Below are 9985 nucleotides of genomic sequence, written 5' to 3' on the forward strand. Positions count from 1 at the left end.
ATGCATGAAAACGAGACGCTACGATGGTTTCTCTCCTTTTTTCTACTTGTTCCAGCAGCTGGCTAGAATTGAGAACAAGCTCTGACGGTATTTCTGCAGATTCACAAGGAAGGAAATGTTCTCTATCGTTCTCAAGGCTTGAGCTTCATCAAAGGCTTCAGAAGACCAGTCATCTTCATCGACGTCTGGCCGAGAACGCGAATTGTCTGTACATCGGGGTGTCTGAGCAATGTCGTTATCCCAACGTAAAGCTTTAATCGACAAAGTTGTCACCACGGAGGTTTGAGTTGGCGTTAAAAGTGGTGTAATTCAGCCTTTAGCTGTAAACACTGATTGATCGGTGACCTCGTTACCCGTCATTGTAGCGTTATCAACATTAAAACCGACACAGTGAATTAAACCCAACACTAATACTGAATAACAAAACACAGAATAATAACTGTACTTTAAACTACCTCTTTATGGGGCACTCCTTACGTAACCCTAAACCTACGGCGGTGACAATCAGGCTCTATTGAACACTATGATCCGCTAGGCTTGTTTGAGGAAGCATCGCCCAGAGATGACATCGAGCGTCATGATTGGTCTACTAAGTCTTCTGTTCAAGACCTTTCCGTAAAACACGCCGTTAAACACAAAGGGTTTCATCCATTCTGGTTAAATACTTTCTGATGGTCTCTCCGTGACCTTAGGGGGGGGGGGGGGGGGGCGTCACAGAAAGGTCAATTGACCTACATTGCATATATTTTTGGAGGTGGGAGGAAACCGGAGAACCTGGAGAACCATCGCGGGCACGGGGAGAAAATACAAATGGCGCGCACAGGATCTGAACTCGGTACCTTCTTGCTGTGAGGCGACAGCGCTAACCACCGTGCCACCCGCAGAGCAATCAGTGGTACCATATCAACTGAAGACTTTTACTAATTAGCATCGGGACCAATAGTTCCATAAATATCTCTAGAAACACAGGAAAGTCAGTCTGAGCTTTTCAGGCAGGTCCCACTGTTCCCACTGTTCCCACACCTCTCCTCAGGGACCATCGAGCTTTGCCCATGTCACCATCTTCGTTTAGTCAGCTATGGAGCTGCCATCCTGCTGTACTACCCGACAATGGCATAGATGATGAGTCCAACGATGATGAGTCCAGCTACCACTCCGACACCGATGAACAGAAACAACATCTTCTTGTTCTCCCATCTTTTCTTCTGCTTCACCTGGTTGGCGGTCTTTTCAAACGTTTTACTCTGCAGGACAAAAAGACACAAATAGAAGAAGATGCTCCTTCAAACATCTTGAAGACATGGATAAAAAATAACCTTTATACATACTAATCTTTACATATGGACTTACACGTGTATTTTCAATCTACAGACTAAACGTCACAGGTATATTTCTACTTCCTGTGTGTGGACTAAAGATTCCTGCTGGTTCCACACTTTTTCGTTCTAGAGCTTATATTCAATCTGTGAATGTAAACAACGGATCCATGAGGGTGTCGACTAGCAGTCGCTTTGTTCCCTGTTATATCACAAAGTGATTGTCATGAAGTCGACAGACAGAAACACATCTTGAGTTCAGGTTCAAGCAGGACAGACAGAGCAGCACTCAAAGAGGCCCTGGGTCCCACAATGAAACACAGCTGCACAAACAAACCCAAACCCTAACCGGGTTTCCATAAACAGCAGTCGTGTTCTTAGAGATGTCTGTTGTCATATTTGGAGCTTCATAATGAGCAACTTTATCATTATCAGGTATGGACTGGACTGGAGACGGACCAGTCCAGAACTCAGACTCTTTTATTCTGTTGAAAGGTGACAGGATGTGTCTTCAACGTCTGCAGGAATAATCCGGTATGTCCCTGAAAAAGCATCACAGGTCGTTTTAAAGGGGACATATTATGAAAAACTCACTTTTCCCATGTTTCTGCACTATTATGGTGATTTGGGGTCCTTATCAACCCCCTGCTGGTTGACCCCCTGATGGACATTTGCCTTGTGGCATGTCCTGGTCTCGCTCGTCTTAACCTTTGAGACCAGCTTGTTTCATTCATCTTAGTAAACAATAGGAAATACCTTTCTATAAATAGAACCATAAAACACAATCAGGATGTAAATGCACATTTGCTTTCCTCTCTAGTTCCACCTAAGGTCTATTTATAGACTTCCATATGGCATTTCCTCGTTTTAATCCTGAGAGGCCTGTTGAATGGGAGTCTTTCACCTTATCAGTGCCACCAGACGCTTCCACTGAGAGCTCTAAAATAAACCGGGTTACCTTTGCCAGCAGCTCCTCGGCTCTATCCTCCAGGTCATCCAGTTTTCCAGACCGCTCATCAGCCTTGTTCAGGTTTTCCATCATGATGACCGTTACCTCCTCCACGCCGTCCTGGGCCTGCTGCAGGCGGCTCTTCCCATTCTCCTGTCCAATTAAAACACAGAATGGCTTAGGGGTCAGGCAGACTCAGTCGTTTTGGACTTTTTGGAGGATGTTTGCATGCTCACATTGTTTGAACTTTCCTGTCATGAAAGAAAAATTGTTCCTTTCTTGGGTAAAATCTCTCGGCGGTGGAAGGCAGTTAGCACGATGGGTCCGTGAAGTCATATTCTAAAAGTACCCAGGAGCCTATCCCAGATGCCCAACGTGATCTGGGTTAGGCTTGTCCAGGGTGGACAAGTCACCAGTTCATCACAGAGCAAAGCAAACAACAAACCACACTCACATCTACGGGTAGTTTAGAGACACCAATTCACCTCTACCTCTTTTGTGTGTAGACCTGAAGGGAACCCTCAAAGAGCTCATGACACGAAATTGACATTTTAAAACATAATATATAATCAAGAAATCTGAACACAATGGAATATTTAAAAGTTACAAAACACGCATTGCATGATCCTACTGAGAGCAAAAAACCTTTCTGGTGATTAGCATTTTAGCACACTGGACGAGGATGGACCCGGAAATGACGAGAACCTAATCTAATTTGTTGACAGGATGGACAGCAGCTTTTAACCAGTGACTTTATGGACGTTTTTATATTTTAGACGGAGGAAAGTGCTTGCGATGCCTTCGCGTTGTGTTGTGGGATTTTGTTCAAATGCCCACAAGGACGGTGTCACATTATTTACGTTTCCTAAAGATCCGGAGTCGCATTCATAGCGGGTGAATCCGGTCAGACGCACAGGTGAGCCGTGGCTCCCTCCTCCACCTCTCTTCTCTGTTCAGAACATTTTGAGCTGGATTGTTTTGATTCCGTTCCCACGATAAAGGAATCGCTGTTCAGTTCAACATAAACGCGTGTCGTTGCCTGCAGCTGTGCGTGTCGGTTCCCACGGCGTCCGTGGACCGAGCAGCACGGAACCCGCGTCGTCCGTGGACCGAGCAGCACGCAGCAGGCGTCGAGTGTTCGTGAATGTATTCCTACTTCTACAAGCTCAACTTCCATCCCAGTTACATCTTGTGTCCAGAAGATGCTGGTACATATTCAAAGCAATGTTTCTAAAATTATCAATTTATCGGATTTAGTGTCAGATTCCCTAAACGGGTTACACCTGAAACTAATAAAAATTTTTTTTACTAATTTACCTTATTTACATTATAGAATGTTTATTTTTCAGGTTCTTCCATGCGCTATAGCTGAATATGACGACCTTGTTGCTGCTCAGGCTGCAGGGGAACCGACCCAGCCAGGCTGTGAAGGGTCCCATATCACGTTTCACCACAAGCAGATGTTAACATTTATAATACGAAGATGTTTACACACTGCATTGAAGTAGCTACAGACTTGAAACAAGCTTCGCCTGTTGATCATCACCAGGATCAAACCCGATCCAGTTCCTGATCCCTTTCTTTGGACGGAGTTCTCTTCTATTCGCAGCAATGCTGTTACTTCCTGTATCGCTCGCTACGGAAGCTCGCGAGGAGGAATATTGGAACAAAACGCTGATACACTGTGGCCGAGGAAAACTCGAGTTTGCAAAATTAACATTGATTTTAGCAGAAAAAAAACGATCAATTTCATTCCCAGCCCTAATTTGTATATATATATTTATTACAAAACCTGTTGTCGTGCACCGTTCTCATGCCCTGTATTCTGCACTTGTTTTATATGTCCTTTGAATGTGTCCACAGTATGTATGTCGACTGCTGCAAACCAAATTGCCCTCCGAGGGACAAACGAATAAAGTGAAGTGAGTTAACCGTTTCTTCAATGAGAGATATTCCTACTTCCGTAAACGGAGGCTTTCTGGATCTCGATCCATGCAGCTTGTTGTCCAACAGGTTTCTAGGATGACTAAGAAGACGAATACTTCTGATAGAGACCAGTTAGGCTTGTTGTTGTCTAAACACAGCAACAGTCCTGCTATCAGAACAGAAACCAGGGTACTTTCACTGCTCTTTAGTAATGCAACGAGCTGATGGGGTTGGACGATAGTTTTCATATACCAGTATAAATTCTTCCAATAATAAAGAAAATGACTTGTACTGGTATAAATGATAACTTAAAATGGCAAAAAGCGGAGTTTATGACGTGCTTTTCCTGCAACTGTCGCACTGTATTGACGGATTGTCGCCTCCTGTGTACCGCAGCATGGTCCAGCGGTGGCGGCGACAACAAGCATGACAAAGAAATTGTTGCTAATCGGGGAAGTACCTCTATAATACGGAAGTGCTTTGGTTTCATTAAAGCAGATGTAGAGCAAGAGACCACAATATGCTAAATTTGTAAAGCAACGGTGACGGCAAAAGGCGGGAACACGACAAATGTGTTCTACCATCTCAAGGGCAAACACAGTCGAGTATGAAGAGAGTGTCATGAAGCGTGACACTAATGGCTGTAATGTCAGTATCCCTGTCAACATGGGGCGTGAAGCCAACGTGGCTCACGCAGTTCACACCATTCGCCCTCCAAGCTGTCAATCAGAACACTCTGGCTCTGAAGACAGGGCGACACGGAACACGCGGGATTTGATTGGGGTTTTAATATATTAATATGTGCAGATGAAATGAATACTCTCTGGGGAAACAAAATATCGATATATATTATAATAATAATAATGCATTGGTTTTATAAAGCGCTTTTCTGGACACTCAAAGATGCTTTGCATTGTGCATTATTCATTCACTCCATACTTGGTGGTGGTGAAGCTACTGTTGTAGCCACAGTTACCCTGGGGTAGATACAGCTGCCCTGGGGCGGACTGACAGGAGCGGCTACATTCACACAAGCAATGTGGGTGAAGTGTCTTGCCCAAGGGCACAACGACAGTGTACACATGTGCCGGAGCCGTGATCGCCAACCTCTCGGCCATAGGACGACCCGCTCAACCACCGGCGCCACCGTCGCCCCAGGCAAATCAATTTTTTTCCACACGCCGAGTCACCGAGCACGTCGACACTTAACCAGTCAAAAATACAAACATATATTTGAAAGTTGAGTTGAAGTTTAAAGTGTTAGTTCAGACAATATTTAGCTGTATTTCTGTTTCGTAATTTGCATTTGCTACTAAACTGTATACTTAAATTCTGAATACTTTGCACTGATCTAGTTTGGTAAGCACTAAATGCACTTTTATTGCACAGTTTGTTACCAATAAATCAATAAATGTGATTTACAATTTGAGACAAATGCATTTAATTGTACGGGTTAAGGTATGTATGCTTTTTATACAAGACTCCGCCCAAATTAATTATATCGTCATATCGCGATGCAGCCCAAAAATATAGCGATACATGCCGAGGTCCATATCGCTCAATCCTATCGATGAGTAATGGAAGGAATTAAACCAAGTAGAAGAAGTGTAGTCAGATCATGACACTCTTGTATGTCCTCTACACATACAAGAGTAGCTGGAGATGGACAGGAAGCCTGCAGCAGGATATTCAAAGCAGTTTCACCTCAAAGCTATCGGTGTTCTCCTTCACCTTTGCACTCTGAGCCACGACAGGAAACCAACAGACAGAACAAATAATCTCGTCTGAGCATGTTGCTTTCAATCACAACCTGCTTTCTGCAGGCCCGCGGTGTGGCCAGCTGGCGTGCGTGGTTCACCGATTCCTAGTCGAACAATATTGTGTTTAAAATTCATCTGGCAGCATCTCGACACAGGAACTGCTGCCCAGTCCAGTTCCCTTGCTTGCTTCCTTCCTTCCTTCCCTCTCTCCTGCCTACATTAATGTACCTGGAATATCTACGGCCCCCCCAAACCCACATCATGTAACAGCATTCTGTGCAGTGTAGCAATCATCCGATTTGATGAATCAATAGATAATTATATTCATCATGTAATGGGACGTCCTTCATATTTAAGGAGAACATTCATGAAGGTTAGTGGGACATAAGTCAAAAGGTTATTCCTAATTACAGGTTATGATTTCACCCGTTTTTCTGTTTGCCAGCAGGATTATGCAGAATCTACTGAATGTGGTTCTTTTTCTTGTATTTCTGAGGGAATAAAGCATGAAACTAGATGGACAGATGGACATGGTGTCAAAGAGTGAGCACCATTTGTTGGTATCCAACCAGAGAGAATATCCTTGAATGACAGTGGACAGGTGGAACAGGTTGATGTACGTCAACATGACTTCATTTATGGTAAAAGGATCTGTAATGGAAGACAGATATCTCTTCCATTTTTACATCTCGTTTTATTACCCCTCATCTTTTTGATTCTATGCCGGTAAAACTAGAACTAGATCAGTACATAGTATGTGTCTTTTTAATTTATTGTTATTTTGCATCAATTGAGTAATTTAATATTGGTTTTATTTTTATTTTTATTGGTATTGTTAAATGTCGATGATTTATGTACCAAGGACTTTCAACGGAAACAAGACCGCAAGGATGCAGGACGCAACACAGGATGTTTGACTGTACTTGTACTGTAATACATTCTACTGTGTGACTGTACTTGTACTCTAACATTCTATCTATTAAATATATTCATATTCATATTCATCCACACTTTGCAGTTGTGGTTTTTAAATGTTTGTATATCCTCCTGAGACGCAGCCCGTTGACATGCGTCCCTCCAGAGGACATGTCAAGGGTCTGGCTCTCAGGAGGATGTTTGAATTTATTCTACAATTCAAGAATATTCTCAAAGTATTACACGTTCCTAACTCTGTAAATATATGATGTTATAACTGGAGCAATAACAAAGATGACTCTCACACTCGTTGAGCTTGAATTTAAAATAGAAGCCTGCTGTTCCCGTGCCCAGCTCGCCTCCCTCCGGGGGGGCATTAAGCTCCTCTCCGGGTCTTCTATATCAGCTATCATGATAAGGGGGGGCTTTAATGTTCTCTTACCATGCGCGTCGCGTGTCTCGTCCTGTTTACGTCGAGACTCGAACCAACTCTGCGGGTTGGAACTTGCCTCCGTGTTCCGGTTCGGCTGTTTCCTCTCGTCTGCGGATCCCTTTAGAGAGTTCGGGCTCGCCTCCGGTACTTTCGGTTCTCCGATCGGCGGTCGGCCCTCAAACTAAACGAACGGACTCCGGACGGTGTTGTTATGGTGCGTTCAGGGGCAGTTCGGCCCTCAAACTAAACGAACGGACTCCGGACGGTGTTGTTATGGTGCGTTCAGGGGCAGTTCGGCCCTCAAACTAAACGAACGGACTCCGGACGGTGTCGTTATGGTGCGTTCAGGGGCAGTTCGGCCCTCAAACTACTGGACTCCGGACGGTGTCGTTATGGTGCGTTCAGGGGCAGTTCGGCCCTCAAACTACCGGACTCCGGACGGTGTCGTTATGGTGCGTTCAGGGGCAGTTCGGCCCTCAAACTACTGGACTCCGGACGGTGTCGTTATGGTGCGTTCAGGGGCAGTTCGGCCCTCAAACTACTGGACTCCGGACGGTGTCGTTATGGTGCGTTCAGGGGCAGTTCGGCCCTCAAACTACTGGACTCCGGACGGTGTTGTTATGGTGCGTTCAGGGCAGTTCCGGAATGCCAAGTATTGCAAAATTGCAGCCACGTGACATCAACGAGTTCGGGCTTGTTGAGTTTCAGCAACTTGGGAGCATATTTCTCTGTTTGCTGCAAAGCGTGAGATAATCGACAGACCTACTTTAAAAGTGTCCCACCGCTATAAATTAAACCCAGCCCACTGATTAAGAACCTTGTTTTATACCATGATATTTAGGTATCGTTCTAAATATATGCTCAGGCACCCTTGAAGGAGACATATTCTACTCTTTCTCCACAAGTTAACACAGTTCTCGGGCACTTATGTGAAATATCTGTGCCAGTCTTTGGTCAAAATAGCAAGCAGACACACCCGCCGACGCACCTGTTCCTAATTAACAATGTTGTTTAAATAGAGTGCAGCGCCACCTCGAGGTCCCACCCATTACATTTAGCTGACCCAAAATCTCTCAGCCCTGGAATCATGTGGGAGACAAAAGTCATTTTGCTACAGCTAACTGGATGCAGCGGCATAAAATGCATGCATTGACTGGAATTAGTGTGTATTTTCTAGTTTTTAATACACATGACCCAGTGACGTGCAGTGAGGCACAGTCAGATTTACTAATAAATGAACCTACAGCTTGTTCCTCATTTGATTGGCAACATTTAACGTGTTTTGTTTAAAAATTCATACCAGCATTTTTTACATATTGTCACAAACCTGGCTCATCAGTTTATGACAAAAAGGGGAGACCACACTATACCTGTCGGATTCCGCACACACACCTCCGGTGTGTCTCCGGTCTACCGTGGAGGAGAATGGGGGGGTAACGGCGCAGGTTGATGCTGCTGTCTGAGGGTGGGGCAGAGAGAAAGAGAGAGAGAGAGAGAGAGAGCGCGCAGACCGACAGATATACGAGCAATATCGGAGGAAAAGCTGGGCTTCATTTGACAGCTTATGTTCTCCAGAACATTACAGAACACTCGTTCACATGATGTGATTATCATGTAATTATCATTACCATTAGCATTGATAAAGGGAATGCCAATGCTCCTGCGGAGTCGGATTGCCTTGGTGGTTTCGGTTACTTCATTGTTTCTTTGTTTTCTGCTCTAGCAGTCTCTCAGAACTGAAGAAGTCTCTTGGATGAGAGGTGAAACGTCTGCGATCAAACTTGAACAAGTCCAGTCGATTATTCTTTTCTGCTCTTCGTGATATACCCTGACCTGGATGACTGAGAACCCACACAGACTTTACGCATCTTATTATTCATCGTCATTAATTTATACATAATTTCACATTCATACACGGAGGATGGAATATTTTAGCATTTTTCTGATGGATGCAGCACATTAGTTAGGCCTGAACACAACAAAAGGCTTCTTCTGGGAATTGTTGCACAAAAACAAAGGGAATATTCAGCATGTTGATACCCTCCCATCACATCATTGTCTAACAATGGGTGTGAGACTCACATGATGCAGCAGTCCGAGGTCGGGTCCATTTCCCATCAGTGGCAAACTATCAGCCAGTTTTTGTTTGTGTCTCTCTAAGAGGCTGTTGTTCCAGAAACCCACAGGCCTGAATATTTGAGTCACATAAACAGCACACCCACTCTGGTTGCAGAGGTTCATTGTTGTTGAGTCAACAGGCAGGGACAATCTGTTACGACCTTTTCTGCAGTTGGCATCCATTAAATTCCTCATGAACTATAATTATTCTGCATATCACAGTCTGCCACGAAAGCGCCATGGAACTTTGTGTGTGTTTGTTGGGTGTATTTGCTTTTACTGTCGGCCTGAAAAAAGAAAAAGATAATTCTCCATCATTTCAACTCATCTGACAGGAGAGAGCAGTTTTAAAAGTAAAAAATATATATAATCAACTGATAAAAGCCCAAGAAGAGCCCAAGAAGAGATACTTACATTTTTAAATAGAAGAGATAAGAGTTAATTGCTGGACATTAAAGTTTCATCTATTTCTAACACACGTGTGCACAGACAAGGCATTCCTGGGACAGGTCTGGGCCTGATTTATGGTACACCCTATTTATCTGTTGCTACATTCTTCACAGCACTC

General features: G+C 44.1%; 1 protein-coding gene across 1 annotated transcript; it reads right to left on the minus strand.

The window, feature by feature from the left end:
- Positions 1 to 1100: 1100 nt before the first annotated feature.
- Positions 1101 to 7467, minus strand: LOC137916034 (vesicle-associated membrane protein 5-like). Its single transcript, XM_068759155.1, has 3 exons — positions 7309 to 7467; positions 2275 to 2418; positions 1101 to 1244 (listed from the first exon to the last, which is right to left on the minus strand). The coding sequence occupies exons 1-3, from the start codon at positions 7309 to 7311 to the stop codon at positions 1101 to 1103; spliced, it is 291 nt and encodes a 96-aa protein (XP_068615256.1). The 5' UTR covers positions 7312 to 7467.
- Positions 7468 to 9985: the final 2518 nt, after the last annotated feature.

This window comes from Brachionichthys hirsutus, unplaced genomic scaffold, assembly GCF_040956055.1.
Source record: "Brachionichthys hirsutus isolate HB-005 unplaced genomic scaffold, CSIRO-AGI_Bhir_v1 contig_1336, whole genome shotgun sequence".
NCBI classification, from domain to species: domain Eukaryota; kingdom Metazoa; phylum Chordata; class Actinopteri; order Lophiiformes; family Brachionichthyidae; genus Brachionichthys; species Brachionichthys hirsutus.